The sequence below is a fragment of the Phlebotomus papatasi genome, chromosome 4 (assembly GCF_024763615.1).
Source record: "Phlebotomus papatasi isolate M1 chromosome 4, Ppap_2.1, whole genome shotgun sequence".
NCBI lineage: Eukaryota > Metazoa > Arthropoda > Insecta > Diptera > Psychodidae > Phlebotomus > Phlebotomus papatasi.
The window spans coordinates 770,516-786,198 of NC_077225.1; the positions used below are offsets into that span (position 1 = coordinate 770,516).

General features: G+C 35.9%; 1 protein-coding gene across 1 annotated transcript; it reads left to right on the plus strand.

Moving 5' to 3' along the window:
* Positions 1-389: 389 nt before the first annotated feature.
* Positions 390-7,173, plus strand: LOC129808448 (protein phosphatase 1 regulatory subunit 21-like). The gene is made up of 2 exons (XM_055858225.1): positions 390-485; positions 6,566-7,173. Exons 1-2 carry the CDS (start codon positions 390-392, stop codon positions 7,145-7,147), a joined length of 678 nt encoding a protein of 225 aa, XP_055714200.1. The 3' UTR covers positions 7,148-7,173.
* The last annotated feature ends 8,510 nt before the right edge of the window (positions 7,174-15,683 follow it).

Consider the following 15,683-nt stretch of genomic DNA (forward strand, 5'->3'; position numbering starts at 1 on the left):
GAGCAATATCATCCAATAACCTTGAGTGATCTTCATTTTCGATAGCCTCATCAAGTTCCGAATTTAATAGCTCCTCATGCACCACATTTAACTGAGATTTGAGATCGTCAATTTTGGCTAAATTGGATTCTATGTCCGCAACAGAAAAGGAAGATTCATCCTTGCGAACAGACTCAACATAATTCTCTATGCGTGTCAGGTGACCCTGGAGTGTGGCTCTTTTGCCTAATAAAGTCATTGCGAGTCAATCACGGGGTGGGAGAAATACGGTTGGAAAATCGCACAAAGTCTAATCTCTACACTTTTACAACGTGACCTTGAAGCTCGATGCGGCAGAGACTGATAGTATCTGGTGGAATGAACTGGTTGCTTGGCGGAAGAAAGCTGGTATGACGCCTTCTCAATTGGATGACGATGACTTCGAAGAGCCAAAAACAATGGGGGTGAAATTGGCTTTACCTGGTGGCAAGAAAGATGAGGAATTAGTTGAATAGAGGTTCAATATGCGGCGAAGGAGGTCCAAAAACAATGGGGGTGAAATTGGCCTTGCCTGGTGGCAAGAAAGATGAGGAATTAGTTGAATAGAGCCTCAATATGCGGCGAATGGGGTCCAAAAACAATTTTCTTCGATGGCAGCTTCCTTCGTCAAGTACCAAAAATTCTTCCCAACATAGGCAAGAACTGTCGTGGAACACACTGGGAAAGTCTCACCAGCCCACTGTTAAACTCTTTACTGAATCACGTGGAACACCTTTCCACTAACACTAGTAAAAATAAAACGATGATCGGTCATCTTTTGAGAAATCTGATCGAAATTCGCCTATTTTTTATTGATTTGAAAAGCTGATTTTCAGTGTTTCCCAATTGATGATATGTTATTTATTCAAAAAGCTGAAAAGTGTTTTTAGATTTAACAATAAATTCTATCAGATGTCTGTGGAAAACTTTTTGCTCAGATCTAAAGAGTATTCTGAGAGCAAAATCTTGCAACTTTTCATGATTTTCCACAAGAAAATCGAGTAAAAAGTCTTCGTCATTTCATCTATTAGAAACACTAAAAAATCGTCGCTTATTTTACATACATTCAAATCATCTTTTAAATCACTGAAAATTACTAATATTTTCAGACGGGTTTTCCTTGGGGAAAAATTGGTGGGACTGAGCAGGTTACACATTTTTTGCCTTTGCTCTGTCCCAAAAAGTAGGTTAAGTATGAATTATTTATTCAATTTGCTCTATTTTGTTTGTAAAACGGGTAATATTTTTCGTGCAACTTCATTTATTGAAACACTGAAAAACATCGCTTACAAATATCAGTGGTTGACACATCACAAACATGTCAGTTGTCAAAGAAAATGGCGTCAGTGCGGCGGCGTCTTTCTTTTGTCTGTGCAATTTGTCGCAGAAAAATAAAGAAATGGGCAGAATTTCTCCATCAAAACTTATTTGAAGATGCCCTACGTTTGTGAAGTGCGTTGTAAGTGATAGTGATGCTGTGAAAGGGATGTTGGTGTTCAGTGAAAAGTGAAAGACATCCCTTGACTCTTGTGGCTGTCAAAAATACATCAAAAGACTCCAATCTGAGGCTGGTTGAGTTTCCGGATCCTGCGTCATCTCGATCTCCAGGACAGCCAGGACAAATTGTGTCACCTTGTAACTGGTGCCAAGACACATCAGGGCCCGTATCCTCCACTTTGTGAGAGAAGATTTTACGCGAGCTTCTCTCCGTGACGTTTTCTCCTATTTTTCCCACCTGCCTGCTCTCCGTATCCACGAATATCGGAGAGAATCAGGTGAGATTTTCGTGTGGAACTTTTTGTGGAAATCGTTTTTTGACATTTCGCGCGTTGTTTTTGGTCACAAAAAAAACTGAATACTAAAGTAATTATAAATTAAATGAATGAATAAACAATTAAATAACATTGTTATAAGCTTTGATTTATTCATCGCGACTCCTCTTACCACTTAAATGACTGCACCGGCATTATTGCCAAATTTCTCTTTTTAATATTTTACTACAGTAAAAAAAACTTTTAAAAAAACCATTTGCATTTAAATTAATTCAATTATAAATACGTATTTATACGTATAAAGATTTTCTCATTTTCTTGTGGTTTTGTATAAATTTTCCAAAAATTGTCAAATAACGCTTAAGTGAATTTTCAGAGATTTTTGTAACAAAAAGTCAATTACCATTTAATTTTTCTTTTTTTAAGTAATTTGACAAGGATTATCTTCAATATTTTCTCATTTTCTTATATTTTTTTGTGATTTTTCAAACCAATTTTCAAGCGACAAGGCATATTAAATGTTATGAAGGTTGCGAGTTTTCGCCAAGGAAAGTTTTCTTAGTGGTTAATTTGGTATTGTTTTCGGATTTCACGAGTATTTTTGTAACGAGAACCTCGACAAATATTCATGATAGTTTCACAATGTTTGATAATCATTTCGAACTTCCGCTATTTTAATGACAGTTTGAGGATTTTTTGATTTTTCGATTATTACAGAATTATTTCAGAATTCGCTTTTATCTCTATAAGAAGACATATAAGAACTATATTCAATTTGAGAAAAATAGAAAGATCGTTGAAAATTTGAAATTTATAAGATACTGATATACATACAATCACTCAAGAGTAAAATTCAAAATTGATATAATGTTTTTCTCGGAAAATTCTAGACATTATCCGTTTTATTTTCTATTTTACATGGAGTATTTGAAGGAATTTTCTCGAATAGAAACTTTATTAAACTAAAGAAAAGAGTTTCAAATATTGTAATTAGTTTTTCAATAGAGAAGTAACAATTTTTCTTAGATTGTATGTCGAATAAAAAAGGATAATATAGATGCAAATTTCAAGAATCTCACTCAATATATTTTTTCCTAATTTAAGGAGGAACACGTACATATAAAAAATAAAAAATATTTGTTTAAAATATTTGTTTTGTTGACTCTTTAGATCTAACAATTTCAACTTACTAAACAATTTGGAAAATAATTGGTATCAAAATCAAAAAAATTAGACAAATAAAAACAGATATTAAAAAAAAGTTCGAAATACCTGCCCAGTTTATAAAAAAAAAACTTAATTGAAATTTATTATAAATATACGAAAATTGTATTTATAATTGAAATAATCATTTAAAAACCATTTAAAACTTTAAAAAACGCAATATTTTAATTTATTTGCTTATTTTTTATGTAAATTAATCAAACTCTCACCGGGAATACCACTCGAGAATTCTCTCCGGTTTTTCATGAGAAAATTTCCAATCGAAAATTTCGTGGATACCAAATAGGCGAGTTCCACACGGAGAGTTGGCTTTTCCCACAAAATCAAACTCTCACATCTGGAGGATACGGCCCCAGGAACTGCAAGTGTGCAGGTCAAGGGGTGATAAAGTGGGCATTTGAGTGAACCGCGAGTGGCTAGAGTGGCAAATTTGCCACTCATTGCCACTCTTTTGCCACTCATTTTCATACAGAGTGGCAAATTTGCCACCAGTGCCGGATTTAGGTGGGTTCCCTGAGGCCAAGGAACCGGGCCTCCACATTTTAGGGGCCTCCACATTTAAAAAGCTTACTATGGTCACAATGGTCTCAAAATGAAAATTACTACGAAAAAAATTGCAAATTAAATTGCTATTAGCTTATAAGAGCATTTAATGTCCAACAATATGAAAAAGCTTGAAGCGGCTTGCACTTTGGAAAATGTTTCATTTTTTTTGTGCTGAGGTCTCCACTCAAAATTATTTATTTTATTTATTAAGCATTTTTCCACTACTTTGCGTTTTCTGTCGTCCTACTGAGTCCTCACAGAGTAATTTATTTATTTAAAATATTCCTTTTGCAACATTTTGTTTCCTTTTTCCTATTGAGGCCTCCACAAATGTATCTGGGCACATGATGAATTCGTTAACATTCAAATATTAGGCGCGAAATAATTTAGACGAGTTTAAGAATGAATAATCAATCAACAATCAACAAGAAAAAACTCATTTCAGCCACAATAAATTCCCTCCCAAGAATTAGCGGATAATTTTTAGTTCAGAAACAGATATTTTGAGAGAGTTGAGCTGCGTAGGCATTATGGACAAGTTCAATTTTATTAATGACCGGTGCACAATAACTTTTGTTTATAAACATGTTTTCAAAATTTCCTGTGAGAGTGAGCGAGACGACTAGATCTAGATCTCACTCACTCTTACTGAAATGTCAAAAATATGTTTACAAAACAAAAGTTATTGTACGTTGGACATAAGAATCGTAAAAAATTGACTAACAACAAGAAAAAATAAAATAAAACAATGTGCTCAGTCCGAAAAGTAGCTTCGCATAATTTATCCATATTTTAAAAGTTTTCTCGGTATTACACCGGTATTTTACATATCTATAAATGGGCCCTAAGAGTCACTCCAGGGTAGCATCACAAAAATAATATATACAGCGACAATAAAGGTTTTATTTATTTAAAAGTGTTATAGTAGAGGAGACTGGGGCAAAAAGTCACAAAACTTATATTTTATTTTTTTGCAAGCTACTCGATCGCTTCAGAAATTTCTAATTAGCGCAGTTTTATAAGAAATTTACCGCTGTACAACTTTGTGAAAGTAATTTTCTAAAAGCCGATTTCTAAAAGGTAATTTTGTGACCATTCTCAAAAATGTTGGGGCAAATAGTATCAGACATTGGGTATTATCATATTTTGATTCGCTTCATTATGGGTTTCCGTAAATTTGAAAAAATACCTAAAGGACATATTTTCATAAAAAATTTATTCATCTACACCTTTGTAAAACATCGTTTTCTCTTTCTGAACGAGAAAACCGTTTTTCAAGCTATTTTAGAAAAAATACACAAAATATTACAAATCGTTTGACCAATGTAAACAACAAACAGCGAGACATGGTAATGACATTTCTTTTCGCCGTGAGACATCTGAAATTGCTTCGCTTCTTGTTACTTTTAGCTCTATACCTTTTGTTACTTTTTACCCCAAGTGGCCACTTTTAATAAAAGGATTTCTGGAGAGAAGAAAATTTGGAAAATGCTAAAACGGATAGTGGATTCTTACTCAGGGAATCCAAATCATTTAGGAAAAAATCCCAAGTGCATCAATTTTGGTAAATAAGTAGGTAATAATTGATATCTCTTGTAAGGAAAATATTTCAAAAACAGGCCTAAAAATTTCAATATTCTTTTTTTTATTTTCTAAATTCCTTGTTCGAATTCTAAGAAACTTATGACATTGCAGAAGGTCTACGGGGGCTATTTATAGAAAACATTTTAATCCGCTATCTTTTTTATCTTGGAAGATATTGAATTTTGATTTTTTTTCGATTTGTGACTTTTTGCCCCGTCTCCCCTATCCTTGGTAATAGTCTTACTGAAAGTTCAAATTTATTTTGACTCTTTGTTTAGTTGTTATCCCCAGTTTTGTGTGACAGGTCAAAGAAAAAGTAGGAAAATTTTTTGTGTAAAAAATCGCATTTTTATAATTTAAAGAAAAATACCGATTTAAAGTAATCGGACTAAAATAAATTTATTTTTTACTCAAAGATATGTCGTTCTACTTTATAAATTTTAATTTGAAAAACAATAAAAAAATTAAATGTAAGTTTGAAAAGCAAAAAGGGTTTCGATTTTTTTTTATATTTTCGCAGCTAGCGCCTAAACTAAAAGAGATAATAAAAAACGGATGGTATTTTTTGAGTTTATTGGACCCTAATGAGCCTGGAAAAAATTATGATACTACTGTTTTTTTTGCATTTTTAAAAATTGGACATTAGAGGGTTAAATTTACCTGTAGAATGGAAAGCATTATATTGTATAAAATTTTAAAAGCAATGGCTCTGTTGAAAAACGTAAAAGTTTTGGGGCCCCCACAAATGGGCATTGGGCCTCCACATTTCTAAATCCGGCCCTGTTTGCCACTCTTTTGCCACTCATTTTCATACAGAGTGGCAAATTTGCCACTCTTTTGCCACTCATTTTCATAGTGGCCTTCTTCTTCTTCTTCTTCTATTTTATGTAATGCTGTCTGACTCACTCGGGTTCATATGTGTGGACGCATGGACTCTATTTTTCCTCTATAAAAAAGAGCTTGTAGCGGGTGTTTTTTTTGGAGTAAATTATTATATATTGTTTGTTTTATCCATGCCAAGTATTATGCGCATCATCATAAGTCTTTTGTCTTCCAAAAATTTACTACATTTTGGTCCCGCGTCAAGGAAAAAAACCGCCTGAAAAAAGTGCGTCTGTTCTAATGCATTCTCGTGATTTTTGTCTACTTCTATGCGCCCCACGGCACTATAAAAGGTTTGGGAGGATTCGATGCGTAGTGATTGATAAATTTGTTTCAATTTTCATGCCAAGTATCATGAGTGATCTATGAACCCTTCACAATTTCTGAGATGTATAATCCTCCTCGTAATACAGATATCTGATAAGTCTGCCGAATTGGATCTTGTCATGGAGAGAATCAAGACACTGGAACTCCAAGCCACAGAACATTCGGATACTGAGAAGGCTCTGAGGCGCGAAATTAAAGCCCCTAGCATATAGAATGTTGAATTGGAGAGCAAGATTGTCGATGTTTCCAGCACAATAGGAAGCGAAGATGGACTGAGTGTGACGGGAAGTGATCATACAACACCCCTCCATAGAAATTCCTCCTCCAGCGAGGAGAGAATAGCATTCCTGGAGAAGGAACTCAATCACTGGCGAACTCAGTATGAGATTCTAAAGATCGAGGATGGTCTAATTGGCGCCAAATTGCTCGGTATGGCCAGTAAACCAGCTGATATGCTGACCAAAGGCCCGTCCAATGGAGAATCTGATGCCACTACGAAGGAGCAACTGGTCTATGGGCACCTCAGCAAGAAGATTGAGGAACTCTTTATGGTCAAATGTCGGGCAGAATCGAAATTATCTTCCTACATGGCTGAATGTGAGGGTCTGCAGAATGCCTTTGAGATCCTCAATGCCGAAATGCAAGATAATACACTGAAGCAAGAGGGGTCTCAGAGGAAACTGCAGATCTTGGAGGATGACCTAGTAACGACGAGATGCAATTATGAGGAGCAAATCACAGTTTTGACAGAGCAAATCATCAATTTGAGCGATCATTTGGCGGCCAGGCGTTAATTGGTACATCCTACATATACATGCTATATCCCCAGATACTTTAGATGTGAATGTATTTATTATAAAAAATATATATGTAATATTAAAAGCTACTTTTATCAAGTCTCATCAAAAAAATCCCAATTTATTGATCTGGGAGCAACATAACCTCACTTTGGTAGTGGATGGTTTTTGCATCATTCTGGGCTCGGTGATTGTAAATAAATCATGCAATCCTTGTTAATGCGATCCTCCTCTAGTCTATTTTCACGTAGTTTACTTTCTTGCACACGCTCGACTGTCCGGAATGGAGGATTTACCAGAAATTTCAATTCACAGATGTTTTCAAAACAACCAAGTCTCCAAGTAATTTTTTTGCATGCTTCTCTTCAATTCTCCAGGTGATTTCACTGAAAAAATCCTTGAAATCTTTCAGAGACTTTCGTTTACGCGTCTCCCCCAACTGATAGTCTTACGTAGAGCAGCCAGTCTTCCGGAAAAATCCAGCAGAGCCACCAAAAGTGTCGGCTACTGGCTCCTTGAATGCAGCGGAATGGTGTTTGTAGCTGCGATTCTAGGTGGAACAATTTGTTATGTGATAGTACTAGGGTCTATTTGTGTGGTGATGGAGAGATTTTGAAACAAGTCTCAGTAAAATAAACATTTCCATAATAACATCAATGGAGTTTGCTTTTCTTCAAGGCGGTGTCACGAGACTCACAGAATCGGGATTGTCGATGGTATCGTGGAAACTTCTGGGTGAAAAAAGACCCCGAAATGATGAGGAATGGGCAGCTGAATTTAAAAAGTACCAACAATTTCCTGATTTCAAGATGTAGGTACAAAGTATTACCGGGGTATCACACTAGAGAATTTCACATTAGAAACGAGTGATAAGCCTAGATCAGCTTATTGTAGGTGAGATTCTTAACGTGAGCTAACTTGGAGTGCATGCAAATTCGATTTAGAGCTGAAGTTGGGAGACGCCATCCAGTAATCTTGAATCAAATTCGATAAATTATACAAATTTTGTATTTAAACCAAAATATCAAGGATTTGGATGAACTGGCAGAAAAGTGATATATGGATAAAATGTAGACCAGAATGTTCTCTATAATTTTCCCATAGAAATAGAACATGATCTCATCGATTACTCAGAAGCCAAGATAAGCGAGGTTTTTTGTTTCTTAACTCGTTTTTTCATCCAGAGTTCCCCAAGTGGTCATTTGTTGAACTTCAACTATATCAAAGAATTGTTGTATTTTGTGGGACTTTCCATTTAAAACCCTATTTTAAGTGTCTTGGTGGAGTAGAGGCAGTCAAATTGGCATCTGAGTGATTTCAAAGCGTTATTATGGGAAAAATCAATTTTTCACACTTAACAGCAAAATCGGAGTGATAGCGTAGTCTTAGTGGAAAATGATGTATGTACGAAATGTAGAGACAAATGTCCTCTACAATTATGTCGAAGTAATCATCAAAATCGGTTCAGCGACAGTCGAGATAATTGAGGTTATGTGATATTGAAATTGGTTTTTCGACTGTGGCGCCCCTGGTGTTGGTCTCACGAAGTTCAAATGTTCTAGAAAGTTGTAGCATTTGGTGAGATCTTCCGTTTAAGCCCTCATTCATCAAAATCGGTCACATAGAACCGGAGATATGATTTTTTGAATTTTGTGAACTTTGACTCCTCATATCTCCGGTTCTGTTTTAACCACAGCGCACAATTGCACCATTTTGGAAACGTCCTAGACTGGACTACAACATGCTAAAATTTCATTAAATTGCACAATGCCGTTTTTGAAAAAAATGACTTTGAATTTCGATGAATTTTGACGCTATCACAGCGCCACCTGTGGTGACTTTTTGAACTTCCAACTGAAAGTGCTCATCGAGACGAAACCAAAAAGGTAAAATTTATGTCGATTTGTTAATTAGAACCGGAGATAGAGGCCGGTCAATGTTCGAACTTTGACCCCTTATAGCTCGGGTCAGGGGTTATGGATCGACTTAAGGTTTTTTTTGTTTGATAGGTATAATCAACGGCTACAACATACTAAAATTTCAGCCCGATTGCATAAGGAAAAGCTTTTTAGATTCATCAAAATCGGAGAAGTATGATTTTTTGCAACTTTGACCCCTGAGTAATTTAACTTTTAAGATTTAGAAAAACTTTTCTCGGGTTTTAATAATAGCGCCTCTAGCGGTGGAATTTTATGAACTTGCGATGTTAGAAGGAGAAGTGGCATTTCACGAGAGCTTTCCAAAAAGCCCTCATTTTTTAAATTCTGACAATTAGAACCGGAGTTATGGCCATTTTAAGAATTTTTTTTTGGACCCTTATAGCTCGGGTCAGGGGGGTCGGGGGACCTTAAGTTTGGTATTGATGGAAAGCTCTAAGGCCCAGCTATAATATACTAAAATTTGAGCCCGATCGATGCCATAGGGGCGGAGCTATTCAGAAAACAAAAAAAAGGGGGTCTTCAAAATGGCGGAAGGAGGGGTGGGGGGTGGGGGTCAATGCACCATGTTGCAATTTTCATGCGATATATAACCTTTGCCGAAAACCGCAAGTCGATATCTTTTTTAGTTTAGGAGCTATTAAGCTCCAAAGAGCGGCCGGACGGCCGGCCGGCCGGCCGGGAACGTAACTTAGCCCCCCATATATTCGTGATCAGGAAGTGGCGAAACACATTTTGGCCAAGTTTGAGCGCGATCGGAGGACATGAAATTTTGTTAGGATTATAGTAGGTGAGATTGTTAAGAATCTCACCTAAATACCCGAAAGTGTAAAAGTAACATCTAATCAAGATACAAAAGAAAACTTCTGCATTAAATCGAAAGTCACATGCCATTTAAAACATATTACAATCAATGATCCAATCAATTGCGAAAAACCTCAAATTGTTTTTCAGAAAGATCTAATGAAGTTAGAGAATCAAACGTTCAAGTCCAAAATATATGATAACACAGAGAAATTTCACTCAGTATTGCTCAATTCAGAAAATCCACATACCGATAAAATAATTTCAGTCAAATTGCAACATAAAGTGAAAGAAAACAAAATGAGAATGTCCTATTTAAAAATTATTGACGATAATGCCACAAAAATATTGCCAAAGAGACAATCAGCAGTTTTTGAGAATAAAAAGGGACAGATAATCCTAACCGGCTTATGTAGGTGAGATTCTTAACGTGAGCTAACTCGGAGTGCATGCAAATTCGATTTGGAGCTGAAGTTGTGAGTCGCCATTCAGTTATCTTGAATCAAATTCGTGAAATTATGCAAATTTTGTATTTAAACCAAAATATCAAGGATTTGGATGAACTGGCACAAAAGTGATATATGGGTGAAATGTAGACCAGAATGTTCTCTATAATTTTCCCATAGAACATGATCTCATCGATTACTCAGAAGCCAAGATAAGCGAGGTTTTTTGTTTCTTAACTCGTTTTTTCATCCAGAGTGCCCCAAGTAGTCATTTGTTGAACTTCAACTATTTCAAAGAATTGTTGTATTTTGTGGGACTTTCCATTTAAAATCCTATTTTAAGTGTCTTGGTGGAGTAGAGGCAGTCAAATTGGCATCTGAGTGATTTCAAAGCGTTTTTATGGGAAAAATCATTTTTTTCACACTTAAACGGCAAAATAGGAGTGATAGCGTAGTCTAAGCGGAAAATGATGTATGGACGAAATGTAGAGACAAATGTGTTCTACAATTGTGTCGAAGTAATCATCAAAATCGGTTCAGCGACAGTCGAGATAATTGAGGTTATGTGATATTGAAATTGGTTTTTCGACTGTGGCGCCTCTGGTGTTGGTCCCACGAAGTTCAAATATTCTAGAAAGTTGTAGCATTTGATGAGATCTTTCGTTTAAGCCCTCATTCATCAAAATCGGTCACATAGAACCGGAGATATGATTTTTTGAATTTCGTGAACTTTGACCCCTCATATCTCCGGTTCTATTGAAACCACAGCGCGCATACGCACCATTTTGGTAACGTCCTAGACTGGACTACAACATACTAAAATTTCATTAACTTGCACAATGCCGTTTTTGAGAAAAGTGACTTTGAAATTCGATGAATTTTGACGCTATCACAGCGCCACCTGTGGTGACTTTTTGAACTTCCATCTGAAAGTGCTCATCGAGACGAAACCAAAAAGGTAAAATTTAGGTCGCTATGTTAATTAGAACCGGAGATAGAGGCCGGTCAATGTTCGAACTTTGACCCCTTATAGCTCAGGTCAGGGGTTTTAGATTGACTTAAGGTTTTTTTTGTTTGATAGGTATAATCAACGGCTACAACATACTAAATTTTCAGCGCGATGCACAATGGAATTTTTGAGTAATTTAACTTTTAAGATTTAAAAATTTTCTTTTTAATAATAGCGCCTCTAGCGGTGGTTTTATGAACTTGCGATGTTAGAAGGAGAAGTGGCATTTCACGAGAGCTTTCCAAAAAGCCCTCATTTTTTAAATTCTGACAATTAGAACCGGAGTTATGGCCATTTTAAGAATTTTTTTTTGGACCCTTATAGCTCGGGTCAGGGGGGTCGGGGGACCTTAAGTTTGGTATTGATGGAAAGCTCTAAGGCCCAGCTATAACATACTAAAATTTGAGTCCGCTGAATGCCATAGGGGCGGAGCTATTGAGAAAACCAAAAAAGTGGGGTCTTCAAAATGGCGGAAGGAGGGGTGGGGGGTGGGGGGTCTATGCACCAAGTTGCAATTTTCACCCGATATATAACCTTTGCCGAAAACCGCAAGTCGATATCTTTTTTAGTTTAGGAGCTATAAAGCTCCAAAGAGCGGCCGGCCGGCCGGCCGGCCGGGAACGTAACTTAGCCACATATATATTCGGAATCAGGAAGTGGCGAAACACATTTTGGCCAAGTTTGAGCGCGATCGGAGGACATGAAATTTTGTTAGGGTTATAGTAGGTGAGATTTTGTTAAGAATCTCACCTAATAATAATAAATGCCAAAATAAGGAAAGAACTCAATCTGCGACCGTGACAATGAAATTGAATTGTAACAAAATTGATGACAGTTGCAAAACATTGCAAATGCTTAAGAAGGTCAGTTCTTTAAAAAGAAACTCATACTTTTACGCATTACAGTTAAAAGATTTCCAAAACAAAAAAGTTCAAATAAACAGGGTATTTAAGAAAATGTTGATACTATTGTATAAATTTCTATTAACAGTTCAAAAATGTATTTATATAGAATTTTATTTCCTAAAGTTCGCGCGTATAGGCGTAGGATAAGATTTTAAATTTCTGCCCGATTGAAAATATTGATGAAAATTATAGCAAATAAACTTGGTTTTATATTCTGCACAAAAAAAAAGATTAAACATAAACTCAATTACCAAAAAAAACATAACTAACCAGACAAAAAATACAAAAACGGTTTGAAAAATAAAATCATAAAGCAAAAAAAAATTGTATAACATTTTTAATATAAAACAATTGTCACAAGACTCTTATTAAACTTCAAAGAAAAAAGATAATCAAAAATATTTGCAAAATTTAAGAAGTTCATTGATAAAAGAAGAATTTGATCATATTTATTTAGAAATAATAAATATTGTATGACAGAAACTGAAAAAGATTGTTAGTCTTATGTATTAATAACATATTAACACTAAGGAAAACATTGTAAACCTTTCCCTCAAAACTTTACCTCGCACGAGGACGTGCGTTTTCCTAAGGAGGGAGGAATGTTGCAGAACAACACTTAATTATTATTATTATATTATTTTAAATTCTTGTTATTGTTCCCGATTCTGTCCCCCTCTGTACAGCGCTAGCCTTATTTGGGTCAGCAGAACCCATAAGTAGCCGCGCTATTGACAGAATCGAGGAGTTGGACGGGAAATTTTAGACAATAAATGTCTGTTAATATGAAGCTGGCGTTTTAATATGCGCTACAAAACCAAAAAGGTAAAATTTAGGTCGCTATGTTAATTAGAACCGGAGATAGAGGCCGGTCAATGTTCAAACTTTGACGCCTTATAGCTCGGGTCAGGGGTTTTAGATTGACTTAAGGTTTTTTTTGTTTGATAGGTATAATCAACGGCTACAACATACTAAATTTTCAGCGCGATGCACAATGGAATTTTTGAGTTATTTAACTTTTAAGATTTAAAAATTTTCTTTTTAATAATAGCGCCCCTAGCGGTGGTTTTATGAACTTGCGATGTTGGAAGGGAAGTGGCATTTCACGAGAGCTTTCCAGAAAGCCCTCATTTTTTAAATTCTGACAATTAGAACAGGAGTTATGGCCATTTTAAGAAATTTTTTTTGGACCCTTATAGCTCGGGTCAGGGGTTATGGATCGACTTAAGGTTTTTTTTTGTTTGATAGGTATAATCAACGGCTACAACATACTAAATTTTCAGCCCGATGCACAATGGAATTTTTGAGTTATTTAACTTTTAAGATTTAAAAATTTTCTTTTTAAAAAAAGCGCCTCTAGCGGTAGTTTTATGAACTTGCGATGTTAGAAGGAGAAGTGGCATTTCACGAGAGCTTTCCAAAAAGCCCTCACTTTTTAAATTCTGACAATTAGAACCGGAGTTATGGCCATTTTAAGAAATTTTTTTTTGGACCCTTATAGCTCGGGTCAGGGGGGTCGGGGGACCTTAAGTTTGGTATTGATGGAAAGCTCTAAGGTCCAGCTATAACATACTAAAATTTGAGTCCGCTGAATGCCAGAGGGGCGGAGCTATTGAGAAAACAAAAAAAGGGTGGTCTTCAAAATGGTGGAAGGAGGGGTGGGGGGTAGGGGGTCTATGCACCAAGTTGCAATTTTCACCCGATATATAACCTTTGTCGAAAACCGCAAGTCGATATCTTTTTTAGTTTAGGAGCTATTAAGCTCCAAAGAGCGGCCGGCCGGGAACGTAACTTAGCCACATATATATTCGGAATCAGGAAGTGGCGAAACACATTTTGGCCAAATTTGAGGTCGATCGGACGACATGAAATTTTGTTAGGATTATAGTAGGTGAGATTGCTAAGAATCTCACCTAAATGATCATTTAATAGAAAGAAGAGGATTTCACACTTTTCTACTTTCAAGAAGAGTCTAGCAGGGATAAACATAATTTGGGAAAAAGTTATCAGTGAAAAACATGTAAAATGTTTCAGTATCGCACATAACTAAATTTTAGGGGTACATTCATCAGCTCCACAGTAATCAGTGACATGCTCACCCCATTCTGTATAATTTGAGAAAAAATAATTTTATATGAAAAAGATCTTCAGATTTGTTATTTTGTTGCCGTTTCTCAAGCCTTTATGCTAAGGTTCATGTGCAAATTCCTTCAGATCTCTTTAAAGCACATTGCAAATAGTAAGAAAAGTATCAATTATAAATTCAAAATATTTAATATTGGAGAGGGGAGGGTGGGGTTTCTCTTGCAAAGTTATCAGAAACCTAACACCTTTTCCCATTCTTTCCTCACTTGCGGCCAAGAAAATTAAATGATTCATATACAAAGAATGAAATTTGCTTTCATTGACGATTTTTCACTCCTTTTTTAATTGCCTCACTCCACTCCATAAAACTCATGAGCGATGCAGGAGATCATATTTCGGTCATTCCGGCGACAAGTGCATAGAAAAGGAAGTAAGTACATTCAACCACCAGTTTGTAATATTAGGAAATAATTTAGGTATACCGAGCTTATATCACTTACTCAAGATCCAAGATCAGTGTATGGAAATGCTTTTTCACAAAAAAATTGACAAAGAAAAGTCATGAGATCAGTGGATCATATGGATCATCATGATCTAAAGAGGCACTGCGAAATTTATCGGACATTGCAAATAAAGGGGCAGAAATTAAATTTTATGGTAGACATATAAGAAGGATTCTCCAGAGAAAAAAAATACATAAATTAAACAGATCTTAAGAATCTGTTGCCATAATTAGGCAACCCGTGCCAGTAGAGTTCTCTAAATTGAAACAGCCTCTAACTCTTTGGAACAACTGCTAACTATATCCAACCCCTTCTGCGCACACTGCTAGGATATAACCCTGCAAAATTGATTTTTTATGGGTTACAAAATATTCAACCTTTGAAGATACTCTTTCATAGCTATGCATGGGTGGTGATCATACCACTAAAATTGCGAAAAACATCTTGGGTAAGTAAAATAAAGGGGCGCAAAATAGACTTCATTCAAGTGAGATAAAAGATCATCCCAATGGAAGATCTCCCTTAAAAGGCCGGTAGAGTAAATTAATTTCCCGAAGCATATGTCAAATTATATGAAAAGTACTTTTTCATTGCAAAAACATTTATCCTCTTTATTAAGAAGCCTTGAATAGCTCTCAAAGGGAAGAAAAAATTCCCACAGCAATTAAAATATTCCCACGACAATTAATTTATAGTCGCCTCCCATATGACACATTCCATGTCATTTTTGCAATAGGATGCATTCTTATGTACGGGTCATATATCCAGAAGTTACCACGCGCCACTCTGAAACCCGAAGCCCGAGATCTGTTTCTCTCACTGTTTTTCCCCGCCAAGTGACGCG